Source organism: Orcinus orca, chromosome 1 (genome assembly GCF_937001465.1).
Source record: "Orcinus orca chromosome 1, mOrcOrc1.1, whole genome shotgun sequence".
In the NCBI taxonomy this organism is placed as follows: domain Eukaryota; kingdom Metazoa; phylum Chordata; class Mammalia; order Artiodactyla; family Delphinidae; genus Orcinus; species Orcinus orca.
In genome coordinates, this window is record NC_064559.1 from 115,940,012 (window position 1) to 115,962,752 (window position 22,741).

General features: G+C 46.2%; 1 protein-coding gene across 2 annotated transcripts in view; it reads right to left on the reverse strand.

Moving 5' to 3' along the window:
* Window positions 1–13,505: 13,505 nt before the first annotated feature.
* Window positions 13,506–22,741, reverse strand: part of KCNC4 (potassium voltage-gated channel subfamily C member 4) — a 49,559-nt gene continuing 40,323 nt past the window's right edge. Inside the window, exons 4-5 of one of the 2 annotated variants that reach the window (XR_004485199.2) lie at window positions 15,317–15,676; window positions 13,506–14,547 (exon numbers count right to left, since the gene is read on the reverse strand). Coding sequence is in view for 1 of the 2 variants with exons in the window: in XM_033434951.2 (XP_033290842.1) it covers window positions 15,621–15,676 (56 nt within the window). In the remaining variant the exon portion in view is untranslated. Of the gene's footprint in view, window positions 15,677–22,741 lie in introns of both variants that reach the window. The other variant, XM_033434951.2, reaches the window with a different exon arrangement.

A 22,741-nucleotide genomic window follows, 5' to 3' on the forward strand; every position in this document is an offset into this window, starting at 1 on the left:
AACCATCATTCCCACAGTCCCCTTTTTTTCCAGAGAGTATTGCTCACTAAATCACCTTTCCTCCTTCCTTCCCTTCCTTCCCCAGGGCTGCTTTATCCAGCATTAGCCTAGACCATGAGCTACAGATTAGAGTCCATTCACCCCCGGAGCCAAGCAGGCAGTGTGCATCTTAGGGAAACCATGAGCTGGGAGGCTCTTCGTTCATTCAACAAACTTTTATTAGGCCACTCCTGTGTATTCTGAGGATAGACTAGTGAATGGAACAGACCATGTCCTTGCCCTCATGGAACTTACAATCTAGTTGAAGTTCTCATTCCCCTACCTTTGCTGTGTTTAGCCATGCTCCAGTTCAAATGGGAAAAGTTTTGTGATTGATTATTGATGTCTGCCATGAGTGCAGGAGGGAGAAGTGGCACCACATGTGCCATTGATATTCGCATTAAACATTTCCTTGCATTCTAAATCCCAGCTCACAGCTTGAGTCTTGATGCTCTCTTTAGGACTGTGAATCCAAGTCTCCAGGGAGAAGTGAAGAGCTTGAGTCCCCAGCTCAGGGGAAGGTGAGTCTTTAGAGCTGGTAGATCCTAGTCCTAAAGGGGGGAAGAAATGGACATGAGACAGTGAAGTAAGATTGCACTCCTGGGTCCCTGGCAGGCATGGCTGACAGACAGGAACAGAGTTTACCAGATAATGAGGGAAATCTGGCAGTGAGAAAAGTCCAGTGACAAGTGTTAACCTAGCAGACTGATGGAGTGATGCCGTCATGGACTCTGTCCCTACCCCCATCAAGCTTCTCTAACTGAAAATGCCTTCTTTGACGATGAATGTTCTGCCGATGCTGGGGTGACAGATAAGATGGCAACAGATGGCCCTGGGTCTGCTTAGCTTGGAAGGTGAACCCCAGGAGGTAGGGACAGAAGCAGGATGCCCTCCTTGTACTTGAGATAAGTGCCTTGGGCCTTGCCATCGAACACAGGGGGTCCTAATTACACATGCTTATGTGAGTTTTTAATACTCATGCAGAAGTGTAGATATTCTTATAGCTTGAAGGTAACTTAGAGATCATCTACTCTGGGGTTTCTCGACCTTGATACTTATTGACATTTTAGCCAAATATTTTTTTTGTTGTGAGGGGCTGTCCTTCCTAAGGAAACTTTGGTTTGGTCTTTGATGAGTCTCCCTGGAGAATTCTTTATCATACCTCTCACACAAAGAAAGTGCCTTGTAAGTATGCTCCTAGTGTGATCCTATAACTATAATACAACCATATAAAAATTTTTAGGGTCAGCCTACATTTGATCAGAGGTGGGCCCTCCTCCTGTACGCTCTCCCGGGGTTGCTGGAGCTGGGGCTCTTCACAGTATGGCTTCCTACTCAGACCTTCTCGGAATCTGGTTTAGAACAAAATGTACCAGGTTTTAGAGATGGAAACACTCACTCTCAGCTCCCATGGCAGTGCTGACGGCTTGATTGTCAGACTTAAAGGGGAAAGAAGGACCTAGGTTTTATCAGAAGGAAAGAACCCCACAGTTAGTAGTAGATGAGTTGTTAAAGGGGTGGATGAGGTGACCGACTAGGAAATGCGACGTGCTTTCCATTTCGCCAATAAATCTTATTTTCTTAAAGAAAAGAACATCTGTCTGTTAATTTGTTGGAGCCCAGAGTTGCCCAGGGCTTTAAAAGTGGCATAGGGAATAGCATTACATTTCTATTATCTTCCTAATGCAGGCATCATGCCGCTATGCTATTTCACATTCCCAGCTAAAAAGCAAGCCATTTCAAAGGCATTTTGCTGGCCCTGAACATTTTTAATGATGTGTTCTTTCTTGACTTCACTTATAATATCCCCCCTATCAAGTGAGTCTAGCCCCTGTGATTACTGACATAGTTGAAGGAGATGTCTAAATTTAGATTTCGCCAGCATGTGGGGTGGTAGGTGATGCTGAAAGCAGAAGCTTCAGAAGAGAAGGACAGTCTACAGGTCCTTAGCAATTTAGTTAAACTTGAATCTCTAACGAATTAAAAATATGTGAGCTGTATTGGTAAATACATGAGACCCAGTCTCAGCACCTTGAGAGCTTATTGAGGGAACTGCCTGTTATCAAATCACTTTTGCAGCTTTCCCCCTGCCATTCCACGTTTGTCAATCTTGAGTTTGTTTGTGGCTTGGTGACATGATGCACCATTTCTGCATGAGATATTAGGCTGCTGGGGCTGTTAGGATACTTGGTTTCATGCTGTGTTGAATACAAAATGTCCTGCTCTCTCTGCCTGGAGGTGATGCTGTCACATTTAGATGCACTAGAGGACTAACTCATGCCAGCTAACCTCCTAAGAGATTGATGGTAAATCGGAACTGTCTTGAGAAACGTTGCTCCCAAACAGCCTGGAATCAGTTGTTTGGATGGTATTGAGGCAGAATGTGGGGGCAGGAGGTTGGTTTATGCTTTTAATGGTAACATACATGCCACAGGATCCAGGTACCTACGTCTCCGCTCTAGAAGAATTCCTGCCAACGAGTCCGGGTACCCATGGGGGTTGTTCAGGGCTCCCTCACCTCCTGCCAGAGTTAGAAACACTCATGTTCACTGGATTTTGTTTGCCTGGACACCATGAAAGCTACCCCATTTCTGCTAACTCATTCCTCATGTATACAGGTCATAAAGCATACATTCAGTTCTCAATGACATTTTAGTTCTGGGAATATCTCTGAATCTCACTACAACCCATTAGATTCTTAAGCCTGGTGACTCCCTTAGAAAACTTAGAGCATCCAATGAGCTTTGGAACAACTGGTTTTGCTACTGGCTTTATCTCCCAGATGAGTGGCTTTATCTGTATGTCCCGGGGGACCTCTCTAGAATACCACTCACCCACACCCAGAGGGCATGTATTTTGAGTTCTTTCCCCAACATGGATTTGAGTGGTTTTAACCACCTTCCTCACCCCTCTGAAGTGTCCTTTTGTGACCCAGGAGCACAGATTTCCAAGATTAGCAGGTCAGGGCCAGGGTCACCATCAGTGGCCATCGAGGAGCCATACAGTTCAACCCACATCCCAGACCCTGTAGTCAATTCTCCAATCACTTCCTGGGTGCCGGGCTCTGCACAAGTCTTGGTAGGGGAGAGAGTTGATAACCAAGGGTCCCTGTTCTTTCTGGACTGTTCATCTCATAGACAAGACAGACACAGAGAGAAATAACTCTCACAGAAGACAGACCCTAACAAAGGCTTAGTTGCAGAACCAACCAACCAAGTGCTAGCACGTTTGCCTCCCTCACTAAACTCTGAGAAGAAACTGTGTCTTTATTTCTCTGTTTCCTCAGCACCAGACCCAGGGTCAGGCCCACATTTGTGCACAATAAATGTTTACAGAATGAATGAAGGGACCAAGCCAAGTCGATGGAAGACACTTTCCATCACTAACTAGATGCCCTCTTTTGGCTTCCGGGCTCATTTTCTCTAGGAAACTTTTTATGCAGTTATAGAAGTGGAACTTTCCTCCTTTCTCTCCTCACTCAGCTTCTTAATGGTCTTTCATTCTGCCAAGACAATTGTCATGGGAGCTGTAGAGACTTAGACACCACCACCAACTCCAGGGCCATCCCTTGGAGATTTGGGAATGATCATTTTAATAATATGTGAAGTCAGATGACATGAAGATAAAGGCATCTTAGGATGAGTTTACTGGATGCAAAGAATGGAAAAGCACTCGTGCAAGCCAAAATAAAGGAGGTAATTATTATAAGGTTACAGTGCAGCTCATGGAAATAAAGCCCGGTCTCTTGGAAATTGGATCTGGGAAATCCGAGCTCTTAGAGCTCAAGGTAGACAGTCTCTTTGATTCTCTTCCTCTGAGGCCTCCACGGCATCTTGTCTATTTACAATGGGTGCCACTTTCCTCTCTGCAGCTTATTCAAGAAGCTTCTCTGCTTCCTGATACCTTCAGCCTGTGGTTTGTGGGTGAAGTCCCCACAATAATCTGAATTCCGATTGAGTTCTGGCTCTGTACTTTAAATTCAGATTCAGAGGGTGAATCTGATTGGTTATTGACCAGCGATGGGGTTCAGGGCAAGCTGCCCCCCATATGCCACTTTGACATATTGATTATTTTGAATTAAAGTTACTTCAGCAGCCAGTGCAAGAAGGACACTCTGACCCTCCTTTGCTCGCTGAAAGCAGAAATAAATCTCCCATATGAAAGGTACCTTCCCTGTTCCGGGAGACAGAAGGCATCCTTATTACCAGAGACAGGGAATTTAGAGCTGAGAAGCCTATACAGGTATCCTCTACTTTTGGAAAGTTCGCTTTACGCCACTTCACTTTTACGAAAGACCCACATTTGCATCTGTTTTTGCTAACTGGAAGAAATATGAAGAAGATTTTCGCTTTTATAAAAATGTGTGAGGGCTTCCCTGGTGGCGCAGTGGTTGAGAGTCCGCCTGCTGATGCAGGGGACACGGGTTCGTGCCCCGGTCCGGGAAGATCCCACATGCCGCGGAGCGGTTGGGCCCGTGAGCATGGCCGCTGGGCCTGCGCGTCCGGAGCCTGTGCTGTGCAACGGGAGACGCCACAGCAGTGAGAGGCCTGCGTACAGCAAAACAAAACAAAACAAAAAAGTGTGTGAAAAGCAAAAACAGCATTCAGCAATTGTTTTGCAGTGGGCTGTTATAGAGGCAGCGTTCACCCCGAATGGCAAGAGTGGTACCGCCAAGCTCCTCCCCCAAGAAGTACATTCAGCATCTTGGAATCAAGCTGCCGTAGCTTTGAACTGTGTCTGTAAGCATCTGTGCCTTATCTCCATTTATTTTGTGTATTCGTTAGCAAGATATGTCCTAAGGTAGTGGCTTCTTTGCTTTATACCATTTCCGTTTATGAAAGGTTTCATAGGAATGCTCTACTTTGGGACAGCAGGGGAACCTGTACGAACAAACTTTGTTACTTCTTCATCAATTTACTACCCCAATCCCAAACTTCTTTGTCTTGTCAATTCCTCACAAATTTATTGTTTCTTTGTCTAAAAGGTATAAAAGCTGCCTGCTTTGGTCCCTTCTTTGTGTCTCATATTTCTATGAGCTCCTGTACATACAGAATTATAGTGTGTTTTTTCTCCTGTTAATCTGTCTTGTGTCAATTTAATTAATAGACCAGCCAAAGAACCAAGAAGGGAAAAGGGGAAAAGGTTTCCTCCCCTACACCAGCCAATAGTTCAACATTGAGACAGGATCTGATTCTGGTCCAATCAGCTGTAGCTGGGGGTGGGGGGGTGGGAAGTGGAGTCACATGGGACAAATATGGCAGCTTGAGCCTGTCCCTTCAGTAGGGTTTATAGAACAAGAAAGTGCTCGACGTGGGGCGGGACGGTGGGGGCAGGGGGGGAGTTCTCCAGAAAACAAATAACTATGTTAGATCTGTCTTGAGGTCATTAAAGGTCCACAACTTTAGGGAAAATCGTGGCAGAAGAGGGGACATGTCCAGGTCATGGTGTAGATAATTTAAAGAAACGTAAGGTAATTGCGAGCGATTGTGTGGTTTGGCTTCAGGTCACTCTTAGCCTTTTATGTGTGAGCAGATCCTCCTCCTCCACCACCAGCTGCCTCCCTGAGTCACTGTACAACTGTCAGTGAGAGGGAAGATTCCTGAAGCATGTGGCAGGGACAGTCTCCTCCCTCAACCCATAACCCACCCCCCTTCTGCCATGCCCTAAACTAGAAACAACCCCACATGGTTGCCTGCTTTCTGGCAAATCTGGGCCTAAATATTTCCAGGAACAGCTAGCAATGTCCTCTGAAGAAGCAGAAATTCTCCCCTTGCACCACACTCGCAGGCTTAAACCCCTGTAGCCAGAGGCTACACAAGAGCAGGTATTTGGGGTAGGAATGAACCAGTCCAAACAGATCTGAGCTCAAATGCGTTTTGCTTCCTATTTTTAGCTTTTTGCTCTTTAAGAGAAGTTTTCTATACTGGATTTTCCTGATGAACAGGCAGGTTTCTGGATTCAAAACTCTCTTCTAAGAGTCCAGAGACCTAGGTTCCAGTTTTATCGCTATTACGTTAGTCATGTGACCAGGGCCAAGTCCCTTCCCCACCCTAGACATCAGATTCTTCATCTCTAGGAGAGGGAATTTGGAATAGATGATCTCTACGTCTCTTTTCTTCTTGACCATCAGTTGCCCAGCCTTTACCGGGACCACACATCAGTACTCAGCCTCCTTACTTCAGCAGGTCACCCTGAACTCACAGCCGCCCCACCTCTGAAGGTTTAACTGCTCTCTTCTCTGCTTAATTTCTCTGGCACCCGGGTGGCCTCTGACCCTTGGAGCCTGCACAAGGGGATCGAAAAGCCCTTGACTCTGGAGAGTTACTCTTTGTTTTGTTTCTCTGACATTTCTACCCTCCTGCAGGACAGCAGTCCTCAGCATCCCTCTGCTTGCCCCCATGCCCTCCTGAAAAGATCCTTCAGGAGAGTTCCATTCAGCTCCCCGGTGTCTACACCTACTGAAGGGCTGATCTTCCGTATCAGTAGACTCCTCCATTGTCCCAGAATGTGTAACTCTGAACTGAGGCGACTGCAGAGCCGCAGAGTCTGCAGAGGATGAAGGATGCACTGCAGCTGCCAGGCTAGGCCCCGCATCCTGCAGTCAGGCCCTCAGGGCCCTGATTGGCTGCTGCCCTCTGATGTTGTGTGGGTGGATCAGAGGACCCAGGCCTGCTCTAGCAGGCAATCCCTCCCCCGCTTGCAGCCTTGGTCCCCTGTCACATAGTGCTTCTGCTTGTCTTCCTTCTTTCTCTGGGAGTGCATTTGCTCACACTCTCCCAGTTTGTGCTCAGACCCTCCAATGAGCAGCTTATCTCACTGAAGAAGCCCAGTGGCCACACTGTGGGATGACTCACAGGACTCATGGTGAATGTGCGGATTCAGGGTCATCAGGCTGCTGGGCTGTCTCTCTCTCAGTCCACCCTGAGGTATCAGTATATCCTCACCCAGCTCCTTGGCTTTGGTTTGAACTTTCCAGGCAGAAGCATCTGTCCTTCATTATAGTTCCCTCTTAATCCCACAGTCCTCATATCTCCCCAGTAGCTCGTCCTCTGGGGGACCCACTGGCCATACCTGGTAATGGAGGGTCTCTCTACATTCAGTTTATTCTCAAAGGAATGAGGCTAATGCATGGGCAGCACCCTAAGAGAAAGGGACCAGGAGGGGACTGTGTGGGTGGCATGACTTCAAGAAGGGGTGAGGAAGAGGTGGACCAGGTATGGCCCCATCACTGGAGGGGACGTGGTCAAATCACAGTTTTCCAGGTGAGAGCGATGGAGCATCAATAGCTCTGTCCTCTAGAAACTTCCAAGCAACCTGGAAAGTGTTCATTCATTCATTCATCCATTCAAGGTTTACTGAGCTCCTACCCTGATGTAGTTTGTGTAGGTAATGTAGGAATAAACAGATCCCACCTCCTGCCTTCTAGGCTGCCACTTGAGCTCAAGAAACACAGAAATAGATGATTAAAGTACCATGTAGCACATCTTTAGCATGGAGGAGGGTGGGCTGGGGAAACTGGCAGTACCTAATACTGGTGAGGGTGTGGAGCAACTGGGTCTTTCACACAACACTGGTAGAAATGCAAAATAATACAGTCACTTTGGAAGACAGTTCAGCCGTTTCTTAAAAGTTAAATATATGCTTACCTTACAACTCAGAAATCCCATTCCTAGGTATTTACCCAAGAAAAATGAAAACATATGTCCACATAAAAATCTCTACATGAATGTTTATAGCAGCTTTATTCATAATTGTCTAAAACGGGCAACAACCCAAATGTCCTTCAGCTGACAAATGGATACACAGACTGTGGTACATCCATACTTTGGAATACTACCTGGCATTAAAAAGGAATGGATTTCAGATACATGCAACAACTTGGACGTATCTCAAAAGGATTATGCTGAATGAAAGAAGCCAGGCTCCAGATTCCATTCATGTGACATTCTGGAAAAGGTAAACTAGAAGGGAAACAATAAAGCCCATCCAGATTGGTGGTTGTGAGAGGCTGGGGGTGGGAGGTGTGGTTGACTGCAAAGGTGTACGAGAGAACCTTTTGGGGTGATGGTACTGTTCTGTATCTTGATTGTGGTGATGGCTACACAATCATTTGTGTTTGTCAAAAATCATACAACAGTACACTAAAAAGGGTATATTTTACTCTGTGTAAATTGCACTCCAATAAAACTGACTAGAAAAAAAATATGATATGGTTTAGATACTATGCTATAGGAAGGCCTAGGGGGTGTTTGCTTCCTCGGAAGGTGGGTGACCTGTCCTGGAGTTGAGGTAGATGGGAAGTGTGTCAGGGAGGATTAAAAACGGCCACTGAATTTAGAGGGTCACATCCGCTAACAGGAAGAGAACAAGGTCGTGGCTAATGGCATGACCAATCCTAAGAGAGGCTGAAATGAAATTTCCCTATTCAGGGAAGGAAGCAGGAGCCAGATTCTACATGTATTTAGGAGTGTGCTCCTGGGGAGCGCGGGGAGAGTGGTAGTATCTGGAATGTACAGATTTAGGGAGGACCCATGTCCATAAGCAGTGAGGGGTGGGGGGTAAGGATGGGCCTTGGATCAGCTGAACCCATGTGTGTGAGCACAGCAATGAGCCAGAAACGTACTTACGTGCCTCAGAGTTTACCACTGCTTCAAAGAAAACCCTAGACAGCACCTGCAGTATAAATAGCAAACAAGCAAACACGACATCCTTCCACATCAGAATGGAGCAAAGATGTTGGCACTGAAGCAGCCTGAAGGGGTCCAAGAGCAGCCCCACTCATCCCCAACCCCTCCCAGTTGCCCCCTCAGCTCCCAAAAAGCTAGCGCCCTTCATCCCAGCAGACCCCACCCCACATGGGCTCCCAAGCCACCTGCAGCCAGACAGGTGATGAATGGCAGCCCCCCCCAGGGGCGCTGCCTGCGGAGGCTTGCAGGCTGCCTGCTAAGCGGAAGCTTCAGAGGCCCCGGGGGCTGCTGCCGTTTGTTCTGCTACAGGCCCCTTGGTGGATGCTGTTTGCTTGCCCTGCCCAGCGAGCCAAGGAGAGAAAGTGGGGTGCCCTGGGGGAACTAACCAGGCAAAGGTGAGGGGACCTCAAAAGGAGCAAATGCCGCCACGACAACAGTGCATCAAGGCCTGTGGCCCTCAGGGGTGAGGGAAGCCAAGATTTCAGATATCTCCCAGTAGTGAGGTCCTTTGGGGTACAAATGCCAAGGACTTCAGGGGGAGAATCGGGGCCCATCACCAAGAGTGAATTTTAGCAAAGGGGCCAGTCAGGGCCAGGAATAGCAACAACAGCTGTGAATGTCTCAACAATAGCTGAGAGTAGACTGGAGCTAGGCTGCTTGAGTTCAAACCCCAGCCCTGTCCCCTATGGGGTTTTTGCCCCGAATGCCCTGAGGCAAGTTGTTTAACGTTTCTGCGTCTCCGTTTTCCTCACTGGCAACGTGAGGATAGTCATAGTACCTACCACCCAGGGCAGCTGGGGAGACAAATGAGTTATCCTGTGGAAAGTGCTTAGAGCAAACCCAGCCAATAAGAAGGACCCGAGGAGGGTTATCCACAATGAAGGATGATGCTGGCGGAGGAGTTCCAAGCACATTCAGGGGTTGGATTTATTCGTGGGACCAGATTTGTTCTGCACTGTGGTCCTCCCACCCCTACCCCAGGCTATGAATATTTCAAGGTCTGTTTAGTTCAGTTCAGCCTGCAGCAGTGTGGGAATCTGGACGACACAAAGCCTGATTGGCTACTTAAATTTCTTAGCTCGTCATTTCTCCCCACTGTTCCACAGGCTGGAACCGATCGAGTGAATTGCACTTAAGCATATGAGTGCCTGCTCCATGGTGCTCCTTCTGTCCTCACGCAGAGCTGGGGAGCCAGTCCCCATTCTGTCCCTAGCTAATACCCCTGCACCACAGCCTGGCATCACCATGTTTTCAGGAGGAGAGGGTCTAGTTCTGGGCAGGACCTAACCTGTCCTACCCACCTCCCAGGGCCTCTCTGAGTTCTTCTTTGGGGCCCAGAACAGGCTCCCTGGTGCCGAATGGAAAATGATGTTTCCTTGGGCTCTCTCCCCAAACCAGTGAAGGTTAACATTTTGACATATGCATGTTGTAATCCAAGGAACCAGAACAGTGCGGGGTGAGCATGCCCAGTGCTGCCTGGGGAGAGGGGACTGAATGAGCCTCTTGGGCAGCCCTGTCTAAAAGCCCCTTTGGACTTTGCCAGCAGCCGTCGGTCCCAATGGCTAGGGGCTATCCTCCAGGTGGGATGGCTTTTTTTTTTCCTGCTGCTGGAGACCCATCAAGACTGATCATTCTCCTGTTTCCCCACCGGCCATTTACAAACCTGTTTTCCAAGGCTTCCAGCTTAGGAAGAGCCTGAACACTACAAAGGAGAGATTTTTCTAGGGATTTTCAAAGGGGTTGGGGGGAAGGCACAGGGTAACACAAGTTCTAGTATAGCATCAATAAATTATATTTGGATATCGCAACTGTTTGTGTACTTATTTTCTTATCCTCTTCTACTTTTTAAAAATTATTTTGGTCGAATCCCTTTTAGAATTTCAACCTGCCTCATTGTACTGAGTCCAATTCCTTTGACCAGAAGAATGGGGTAGTTTTGTACTCAAAGGGGAGGCAAAGCCCAGAGGTAAAGAGATGCTTGCAAAGTGGCCTCTTCCGTGCCTCCCCTTCCTGATCACCTTCACTCACTCAAAGCTCCAAAGAGCTTGGTTTTGTTTTAAGAAGGAAGACTGTTCCCTTACCGACCTTCTTTCTTCCCCCAAAGTAGACCTCCCCACTAGAAGAGCTGTTTCTTATTCTATGCCTAAAATTAGATTTTGAACCTATCAGTCCCCCACATGAAATGTCCCCCTCTGACTGGTCTCCTTTGTGTAAGGGCCACCAGAAACAACCGTGGGTCAGATGATGGCCTGGTTTGGCATGGCCCACATATTTCTGGACGTCTGTCTGTCTGTGTCACCCAGACGTGCTCCTACTTACCCTGGTAATCCCTTCTGGACCAAGAGTGCCAAAGTAAATATCACTCATTCTATCTCCAGCAGCAATCTTAGATGGCCAAGGAAACGTCAGCCTTGGAAAATAAACAGCCCTAATATTATCCCAGACATGTGGACATGTTTCCCCAGCAGGGGTGGAAAAAAAAAAAAACCCTTAAATTCTCATGTATTTTTTAAAGCATGCCTCCTGCACCCAAACCTCCCATGGTGTCACTAAAATGTATTTTGGCCCAAACAACAGTAACTCTTACCCAAGGGACGAGCCAGCATCCAGCCCTCGGTTCCTTGGGCTCAGGGCAGGCAGCTGTCCCCAGAACAGGTTGAGCAGCTCACGTCTTCTGAACCCACATGTCCCCTCTGCTGGTGGGGGGCAGGGTGCAGGAATTCTAGGGTCATGGCACATGGCCTCTCCCCCCATCGTAGCGAAGTGTACAAGTGACAGATTAAGACAGGTCACTGTGAGGATCCCAGATGGCACGCTGTCACCAATGAGCACTCACTGCACACAGTAGCCGTCATGCACAGTGAGTCATGAGGCCTGGGTGCAGCATGTGCCGCTGTTCACAGGGCTCTGTTCTCAGCACTGAGGCTCTATAGAGGCTCACAGCCCAGTGCTCACAGGTCTGACAGTCCAGCTGGAGCAGCAGGACATCCTCATCGTGATAAGAGCTGATAGTGCCTGACTGTGCACATAAGTGCTGGAGAAAAGCTCTCACAGGAGGGGCAGCCCAGGGAGGACTGCGGAGGCCAGGGCCAATGAGGTGCAAGAAAGAAATGGGATCCGAGTGGGGTCTTAGTGCAAACCTAGACCTCAAGTAAGTAGGGAGGAAGAAGGCGCCTAGAGCAGAATCAGGAGAGGCAGTTTTGGTGAGTCTGATAGAAACCAGGTAAGGCAGAAGCACATCGCTACTCTTGGGTTGGCCCAAAAGTTCGTTCGGGTTTTTTCTCTAAGGTGATACGTGGAAGCTAGACTTTATCCTGTGGACAACAGGGGATCAGAGTAGGTTCAAGAGACAGGTCTCAGAATGTAGGCTAGAAGACTCAGGCAGTCCCTGCTGGCCTGAACTTGACGTTTGCATTAACGGATGAGGCACCTGCAGAACAATGGTAGGCACCAGGGCGAGGCGGAAGGAGAAAGCGGAGAGGAGAGGCCAGGAAAGGAGAACATGCATATAAGAAACAACAAGCTTCCAGTTAGGTCAGAAGAAAAAGAGCACCCCCATGAGGTATAAGACAACCAACAGTATAAGGCAGTATACAATAAGCATCACATAATTGCTATAGTACCCAAAGTCTGTTCTTTTAAGCAAGCAGAAACACTTTTAAAATAATTTATTATATTTTTATAATTTTAATAACATGGAGTCAAAACTTATGGAACTTTCTTATTTAAATAATTTTAAAACAAGTTAGAAAATTCTGTTTCCAATTCTTTTTAAAGTGTACGGATACGAGAGATTTAAAGTTGTTACAAGCAGGGCTTTAGTCAAAATGGTGTAACAATGGAAACATCCAAATGTGTTTTCAAGTGCTCTTTCCTTAGCGTGAGTTTATTTTTTGAGACGATAAATCGTCACCTTTATCTTGAAGGGACAGATCAAGAGTGCTTATTAAAAAAATCTGACAGACATTTGTCATCCCAGAGAAGGGTAATAAAAATCGAACATTTGTCTGCATAAGAAAAACATGTGATCCATCTGTAAGCCTGGTAACTCTCTTAAGCAACTGTTTTGAGAAAACTGGAGAACTTCTATGTGATATGAAAGATCTTCCTGGTCACTCCATATCCCATTCCAAAGTAATGTAAAGACTCTATTACACTTTAAAGGCCTTAGTTTTACAAAATTAACAACATCAGTGATAACACTTCACCTTTTGTGCACGTCTGGCTTTAACTTCTTTGCTGTTGAGTGAATGTCTATCAGGTGTGTTTCTATCTTTGTTAACATCGCCCCAGGTTCCACTTTTTATTCCAGTTAATAGTTATTATTACTAACAATTAAATAATAAAGCACTTTTTAAGGAAATCATTTACTCTTCTCTCACAGGTTTTTCCTTTAGTGGTTCAAAAATAGTCCTTTCTCCTGTGTTTCTAGTATTTAAACAAAATCTAGCAAATTCTATTAACTGAGATGTTAGAAATCTCTATACTTTTAATCAAACAAAAAGCAAACTTCCTATAAGGCATATTTTGCCTTAATATTTATTTCTTTTAAAATTTATTTTTAAATTAATTTTTATAGTTGCTTTACAATTAATATTTATTTCTTAAAATTTTCAGCAATGTTTTCTATGCATCTTTCAATAACCATATATTTTTTGTGCCATATTTTTTTTGTGCATTATTTCAGTCTTTTTTCATGGTAGAAAAAACAAGGGTTTTCCTAAGGCCACGTGGGATTTTTGTGTTTTGCAATTACTAAGAAAGACCAAAAGACTCATATATGTTTATCATTACATTTAATGAAATCTGAAGTACTGGGGTAAGTATTGTAATAACTTTGAGCATCAATGAAATAATTAAGGAAGTTTATGTTCATGGTCTAGATGTTTAGTTTTTAAATAGCTTACTAATTGGTTAGCTTTCTACTCTCATTAGCTAATATCTCAAGGTAAAAACTCTTAGGTCAATAACCTTTATTAACAATAATAAATGTCAAACATATTTCAGGGATTTATTGCTTCATATCCAATTAGTTGTCATTGCTTTTGCCTTATAATATAACTAAGAAAGAGCTTAACCAAGAGGAGAAAGCCCATTCCAAACATTTTCTTATTGTTTCTTATGTTTGCATTATTGATAATATCTCTAATCAGGTTCCTTTGCAGGTATTTTTTAAAGCATTTGCCCATTTTGTGAAGATTATATAAATACATAGTAGGCACTCAAAAAGATGGTGGTTGAACTGAGAAAAATCTGACAGATGATACAGTCATCAAGTCATCATTTCCTCCTTAAAAAGCCTTAAGTCCTTACAGATCCCAAAGGGTTGAGATTCATGTTCAACGGAGCCATCAGTGGGGAGCCGTCTCATACCATCAATGGTTTGAAACAGAGAGAGAGAAGATTCTATCCCTGGGTTTGGGAAGATCAAGTTTTTAATTCTCAGGGACTTTTCAGCCAAGAAGCATTTTCCTGGATGCTATATTCTCCCTTGAGAGGAGTGAGAGCAGTTCATGAGACTTAATTCTTCACTTTCCCCCTGAGTGATATATACAGATGAACAATGGAGGAAGAGCTCGGCCGAGGCTGAGATGCACGCCCAGGCCAGCTGTGAGTTCTGCGGGGAGAATTCAGCCGCAGTTTCCCTCCCTGATAAGTGGGGTGATCTGACCCGTGCTGACCCGGTTCTAATCCCAGAGGAAGTGAGCCTAGGGACAGAACCAAGACGGGAACTGCATATTGGTTGGCGAGGCTTCGAACACACAAAAAGGCACAGCCCTCTGGCAATCTTCAGGCATCAGTTAGGATTATATTCGCCTTCCTGTGTAACAGAAACCCATGTTAACAGACTTACCCAAATTGGGCTTTTATGTTTGTCATATAACAAGAAGTCAGGAGGTGGGGAGTCCAGGGATGATGTCAAGAAATTCCCAAAGGACCTCAGAGCATTCCAGCTTCCTGCTCTGCCATCCTAGCGTGAGGCTCTTCCTCCCAGAGTCATGAGCCAGCTGCTCCATTCCCACTCATCTCCTCATTCCAGGCAGGAAGAAGGGGGTGGGGGCTGAGGCCCAAATGCAGTCTTCTCTTGGGCCCTTGCCTTCTATTAAGGGATGGACAGCCTTCGCAGGGACATTTACCTGTACTTTATTATCTGTCCCTGTGTAAATCTGCAAGTGAGCCTGAAAGATCAGATATTTCAACTGAGCACATTACTGCCCCCAAATAAAACTGGTGTTCCTTTAGCAAAGATTAAGTGGAGAATGGATTCTAGATACACTAGGAGGGTCTAGGCTATCTCGTCAGGGAACCACCCATACTTCAATTCCATACTGAATAGACCAACCCTTGCTTTTCCACAGTCCCCTCTCTAAAACCTTTTCCTCATGCCTTGGACAACATATTACTTAAAAATCTTGTCAAGAAGCATGAAATGGGGAGAAAGTCTTGCAGGGGACTCCCTGTGAGTCCAGTCATGCCCCTGTGTTGGCCCGTAAATCACTCCTGAAATATTTCCGGGGCCGTGGCAGGAGACGGGATGCCTGGACCCAGGCTTTGGTTTACTGTGGGCCTCGTCCGTGTCCCCGACCTACCTTGCAATTCCTTGAGGAGGACAGCTCCAGTTCACAGATAACCAGAGCCACCTGCGAGAGGCTGGGCAAAGGCTGAGCCTTGCTGGCAGACCCACAGGCTCACCCCTGCTGTTCCGCAGGCTCCAGGCAGGCGTGCCGCCCAGCAGCCCCAGAGGGCATTAGGTTTCAGCATCCAGGAGACTGTGTGTGGGAGGCGCTCCCAGACAAGATGAGCTGGGGGCCGGCGGCAGTGGAGGCTCAGGGCCGAAGGACTAGCGTTGCATAAAGCTATGATTTTCTCCAGCTCCTTGGTGGATTGCCGCTTCTACTCCAAGCCCCTTCCAAGGGTGATATCTGCAAAATCTGTAGAGTTTGCTGTAACTGAATTGAATTGATATTAAGTTTGTTCAAACACTGTTTTAAGAATTTTTGCTCTATCTTCATGAAAGTAGTATAACATAGACGACTCTGAGCCTGGCTAATAATCACCCGTGTGGATAACTAAAAGAGGGATGATGGGTAGTGGTTTTATTCCTCGTTGTCAAATAAATATATACACACACTGCTGAAAATTTAGAAAGTACAGAAAAGTTTAAAGAAGCAGGAAACAGAAACACTTTATAAATCTTAGGACCAATATGTAACATGTATACACACACATATATGTATATGTATATCTATGTGTGTGTGTGTGTGTGTATATATATATATATATATATATATATATATATATATATACCGTGTGTGTGTGTGTGTGTGTGGGTGTGTGTGTGTGTTGTATTCCCATACAGTGCTTAGAAAAATTCTGCTCCCAATATCATTCTCCCATTCTTCATTCCTACCATAACTCCAATGTTATTTAGGGTGCAATGTACCCAGGTAAAAGATGACATTTCTTAACCTCCCTCCTTTACAATTGGCAAGTGCTAATGGGTTATAAATGGAACTTAGATGGGCTTTCAAGAAGACCCGTAAAGGAGAGGAGGGGGCAGACAGGGCTTTCATGCATGCCCTTTTGTTCCTTTCCTATCTCCCTTTTCCTGCCTGGAATGAGGATATAATGGCTAGCACTCCAGCAGCCATCTTGGGTGTTCTAGGATTGAACTGTGTGCTAACAACAGTGATGAAGAAAGCTAGAAGGAACCTGCATGACTGATGACCTTGTTGACCTATCATACAGCCCTGGAATACCTGCTTCTGGACTTCTTGTATGAAAGAGGATAAACGCTTAGTTTGTTTTTTTTGTTTTTTTGTTTTTTTTTCTGTACGCGGGCCTCTCACTGCTGTGGCCTCTCCCACTGCGGAACACAGGCTCCGTACGCGCAGGCTCAGTGGCCATGGCTCACGGGCCCAGCCGCTCCACGGCATGTGGGATCTTCCCGGACCAGGGCACGAACCCGTGTCCCCTGCATCGGCAGGCGGACTCTCAACCACTGCGCCACCAGGGAAGCCCATAAACGCTTAGTTTTTTTAAGTCACTGTTATCATGTCTCTGTTAACAACAACTAAAAGAAATTCTTAGCTGATCCAGTGCCTGACACAGAGTGAGCGTCCTGTAAAAATTTGGGACAGCACATTTCCCTAGAAAGAGCTTTTGATGATGAGAAGCAGAGTGGGCAAAGAACCCTGGCCCTTGCTCTAGCATCAACTCTCTGAGTGACCAAGTTTCACACTCTCTCCGGGCCTCAGTTTATTTTCTGTGAAGTTCAAGGATCAGGCTAAATGCTCTCTAAGAACTTCTTTGGGCTCTTATCCCTCTGAATCTATGGACAGAACTGAGGGTTCTTCTGGTTCTACCTTTTACCAGTTTTGTAACTGTCTGTGGGTCACTTAGCCTCTTGTAGCCTCAGATTTTTAAATCTCGGTTGCCTAGCATATCTGGTACACAGGAAATATTTGTTGAATGAATGGGAAAATTGGGGACCATGTTACCTGTCTTGGCTGCCTCCCTGCATGATATCAAGGCTAAAATAAGATAATCCTGCACAGTGCCACTGGAAGAGTGGGTTACTATGATTCAACTGGCTCCAGGACTGGGTTGACCTGGCCTCCCCAAGCCCCACACAGAGCTTGTGTCTAGGTATTTGCCAGGACTGGCCTCTACTACAAAATGGCCCGCCACCTTCCTCCCCAAGCAGCTTCCAGACTTCTTTGTGGATGGCCAAAGTCCTTGGGCAATGGAACACAGAGAGAACTAAATCAATCCTACGACAGGTGTGAGGGCGAAATAGAATCAGTATCAATCCCTCCCTGAATGAAGTTCCAGACACAGCATCCTCTATCTCCCGGCTAACCCCTTCTGAGGATACCAGGGACTCTGCAATCATTTGCCTTCAGGAGCAGAAGCTGTGGCCATCCATGGAGCTCCTTGACTCCCATTGGCCCAGAGCTTTACCTGTGCCGCTGTTTCCCAACAGGAAGTTCAGTTGCCCTGCAGCTCAATCTCCATGGCAACCCTTGCTTTTGAGACACTGAATGGAAACTGCTGGTGTGGGGAGGCCAGTAGCAGAATACTGATTTGCCAAGGTGTCTGTAACAACGACTGCATCTCAATACCTTTCCAGATACCCAAAGAGCTAAAAATACATCCAGCTCTGTCTAGGGCTCTCCAGCCAGGCTAAGCATCTTAAAGTGCATCTGTGCTGACTCTGACCTGCTAACATTAGTTATCTTTGGTAACTTGGGCTTGGGGGACAGGGAGTGGAGAGCTGAATGCAAAATTGCAGAGCACAGGTCTGGGGGTGTGTGGTATGTTAGAGAGAAAAAGGTGGAGGAGTGAGGAGGATCTCCTGAGAGGAAACCAAGGGGTTGTGGAGGGACAGCCAGCAGAGCACAGTGAATCCTGACTCTCTGCAGAGCGCCCGTGAACTAGCTGGCCCAACTCAGATGATCCAGGCATTTGTTCATTTGTTCATTCAGCAAACGTACATTAAGTCATACTCCGTTCCAGATTCTGTGTCAGGCACAGGGCTTACAGGTGTGAGAAAGAATGCATATGCTCCCTGTTTTTAGCAGAATTTACAGAATGTTTTGAGATTATCCTGGAAAGTGCAGACATACTACACGTACACCTGGAGTGAGCTTCTTCAACTTGAAGATTATTTTATCAATACGTATAACCTTAGCAGTGTTCCCAGCATATAGCAGGTGGTGAGCGAATACTGGATCGAATGTCATGGGATGGAATCTAACGGCGTTGCTGCCGTGGCTGTGGCCTGTTTACCCCAGTGTAACAGCCCTCTTCGTGGGCCTCCCTGAGGCTCTGGCCTGCTCTGCAGTATGCGCTCGGGCTATGGCTATGATATACTGTATTGGGGATAGATGAGGTTCCTGCACCAGTCACCTGCTAAGGGAGCTCAGTGTAAGTGACAGGTTGAATTAATTCCTGGTCTCCTTGGCAGGATCTACAGGCAGTCCTCCCCTCACCCCATTGCTTTCCCGTAATCACTGCACATGTCATTCAGTTAATCCTGCATCTCCCAGAGCAGGAAGCTGTGCAAAGTTTCGAGCAAGCAGTTCATGCCAGGGCTGCTCTCAAAAAGCAGGTGTCACATACCCAGCCCTGGTCCCCGCTCCAACACTGGCGTCCTCCACAAGGCGGAGAAATGGAAAGTGATCCCAACTCTTTGGGGCTGCTCTTGGATACACAGTAGGGGCTAAGCAGTCATATGAAGAGCCCACAAATGATGCGCCAGATCATGTGAGGATGCCACCGTGACCCATGTGAGGATGCCACCATGACCCTTACTGCCTTTCTAGCCTTAGGGAGTCAGACCTTGCAGCTGACTGGTTGGCTTGGAGCAGAGAGAAGGGGCTGGGCTCCTGGATGCCCCCCAGATCCTTTGGGCTGTCTGGCTGAGAATGTAACCATGTAACCTAATTCTCTTTTTTGGCAAAGCAGCTCTGGATATGCCCGATGGGAGCATCCACTGCCCGAGGGAGCAGCTCTGCTTCTGGTTCCCTCCTGCAACTCTGTGGGCAAAACCGCAGTGGCGTCTCCTTCCGCCTTATTTCCTCTTGCGTGTGAGGTGATAGCAGGTCTTGGGTGGTTTTCCTTCCCCACCCCCTGCCCTCTGCTGGAGGAAGCATCCTGTGGCTACCTGGGGATTGGTCTGGAACTGATCACCTGCCCTTACTGGTGGCTCCCTTCAGGGCCATGGGGTGGGACAGGGACCCTGCAGACCAAGACCCAGCATGAACCTTTGGGGGTTACTGGGAGGGTCCTCACTTGGACCAGGACCTCAGCCCTGCCAGTTGCTGGACTCACTGGGGGCTTCACCTGAGATGTTTCTTACCACCCCCCACTCTCTGACTCAAGATGCCCCCAGGGCCAATCTGATGACACCCTCAATAAGACACCAGCAGGACCCTTCTCATGGCTGGGGTCCTGGCGTGGAGGAAGAAACAGTAGAGAAAACTCAGCTGACCAGGGATACCATTTCAGGAAACAGATGATCCTATATCTGTGGCCCGGCAGAGGAAAGAGCCCTCTACGTGGGAACAGAAAATCTGAGTTCCAGTTCTGCTCTTCAACTAACCAGCTAGTCACCTTAGCTACAGCTAGTCCCTCAGAATCTGTATACCCACCTCACAAGGTTCTCAGGAAAATTCATCAAGACAATGGATATCCAAATGCTTTGAACAGTAACACACAAACGTGTGGAATTTATTCAACACCTGTTTTGTGGTTGTCACTGTGCTGGATGATATGGTAGATACTTGTAATATCTAGAGTTGACCTCTCAGGGCTGGAAGCAACATGACATCTCAGATGATTGGTTGTTGCTCTTTATGAAACCGCACTCCTTCTACAACGGGGCTTGAACCCACAATCCCTGACTCAGGAGGAGACTCGAACCCACTGTGTTTTGTTTTGTTTTGTTTTGACATCTTTACGGGAGTAAAATTGCTTTACAGTGTTGTGTTAGTTTCCGCTGTATAAAAAGGGAATCAGCTATACATATACATATATCCCCATATCTCCTCCCTCTTGTGTCTCCCTCCCACCCTCCCTATCCCACCCCTCTAGGTGGTCACAAAGCACCGAGCTGATCTCCCTGTGTGATGCAGCTGCTTCCCACTAGCTAGCTATTTTATATTTGGTAGTGTATATATGTCCACGCCACTCTCTCACTTCATCCCAGCTTACCCTTCCTCCTCCCCGTGTCCTCAAGTCCATTCTCTATGTCTGCGTCTTTATTCCAGTCCTGCCCCTAGGTTCTTCAGAAACTCCTTTTTTTTAGATGCCATATATATGTGTTAGCATACGGTATTTGTTTTTCTCTTTCTGACTTACTTCACTCTGTAGGACAGACTCTAGGTCCATCCACCTCACTACTAATAACTCAATTTCGTTTCTTTTTATGGCTGAGTAATATTCCATTGTATATATGTGCCACATCTTCTTTATCCATTCATCTGTCGATGGACACTTAGGTTGCTTCCATGTCCTGGCTACTGTAAATAAAGCTGCACTGAACATTGTGGTACATGACTCTTTTTGAATTATGGTTTTCTCAGGGTATATGCCCAGTAGTGGGATTGCTGGGTCGTATGGTAGTTCTATTTTTAGTATTTTAAGGAACCTCCATACCGTTCTCTCTACTGGGTGTATCAATTTACATTCCCACCAACAGTGCAAGAGGGTTCCCTTTTCTCCACACCCTCTCTAGCATTTATTGTTTGTAGATTTTTTGATGATGGCCATTCTGACCAGTGTGAGGTGATATCTCATTGTAGTTTTGATTTGCATTTCTCTAATGATTAGTGATGTTGAGCATCCTTTCATGTGTTTGTTGGCAACCTGTATATCTTCTATGGAGAAATGTCTATTTAGGTCTTCTGCCCATTTTTGGATTGGGTTGTTTGTTTTTTTGATATTGAGCTGCGTGTGCTGTTTGTATATTTTGGAGATTAATCCTTTTTAAGTTGCTTCGTTTGCAAATATTTTCTCCCATTCTGAGGGTTGTCTTTTTGTCTTGTTTATGGTTTCCTTTACTGTGCAAAAGTTTTTAAGTTTCATTAGGTCCCATTTGTTTACTTTGTTTTTATTTCCATTTCTCTAGGAGGTGGGTCAGAAAGGATCTTGCTGTGATGTATGTCATAGAGTGTTCTTCCTATGTTTTCCTCTAAGAGTTTTACAGTGTCTGAAGCTACATTTAGGTTTTTAATCCATGTTGAGTTTATTTTTGTGTATGGTGTTAGGGAGTGTTCTAATCTCATTCTTTTACATGTAGCTGTCCAGTTTTCCCAGCACCACTTATTGAAGAGGCTTTCTTTTCTCCATTGTATATTCTTGCCTCCTTTATCAAAGATAAGGTGACCATATGTGCGGAACCCATGGTTCTTTTAATTGAAACCTCTCACCTGTGTCAGGACTTACCGAAGCTCAGGTTCTTATGTCTTGGTGCAGAAAGAATTTAGCAAGAGGCAAAGTGGCTGGCAAAGAGTCAGTTTATTACCATAGGATGCTCATGAGAAATACCAGCGGGCAGGCGAGAAGGCTTTGCCCCAAGGACTGAGAGGACTTTATTTTTATAAACAAAAGAAAAGTGGGAAGCAGGGAAGACCACCCTCTTCCTCATTCTTGGGCAGACATCAAAGCTTACATCATTAGTTCCTCCTTTGACCCTACATGGTTTGAACAAGACTGTCATGGCGCTATTTAAATCATATGTATATCAGCAAAAGAGTGGTGACATGTACTAAAATATGGTAATTCATCTCAGGTTTTGGAATAATGTCCCCTTTTCCCCTTTTTTTTCCCTTCACCTATATTTCTGTCTTGGCTATGCGCAGAGATGCTGCTCTTCAGGGACTATGAACTCCCTGACTTCATGTAACAAGATTCAGACCCCATATCTATTGTCTTGTGTTTTAACCCTCAGGGTTTGTGGCTTGAGTGTGTCCGGCACTTGGATGCACCTGGTCTCGCTCCAAGGTAGTGTAGATTGTTGCTAGGTTACTGGATTCTTTTCCTGAGTGGTCATTAGCTTACAACAGTCTCTGAAACTCCCTTAAAACTCCCTTTCTGTCCTTAATCCCCTACTGGGATTTCTAAACTGACTATTTCATTATCCTACTCTATCCCTATCATTCAGGGAAGGCAAGAGGGGGCAGGAACAAGGCCTACACGTGTGAAGTAAGCCAAAGCCATAATGAAGTGTCCTTATGTTTAATGAAAACAATGGGTGATTGGGAAGGAGAGACAGGGAGAGATGGACATGGCCCAAAATGTCAGGCAAGGCTTTGCGGAGAAGCCCGTTTGAAGCTGGGCTGTGAAGATACTCAGTGTTGGCTTCAGCGAGCTGGAGGGGAGGATGGGGGCGGGAGAAGGGTGTGAGGGTGGAGAGACCTAGTGAGCACAGGTAAGGGTGCTGTGAGGGAAGACAGCCTGCCCAGCAGGGAGACAAGACTGTAAAGGCTGGGCTTCGGCTCTGATTTCAG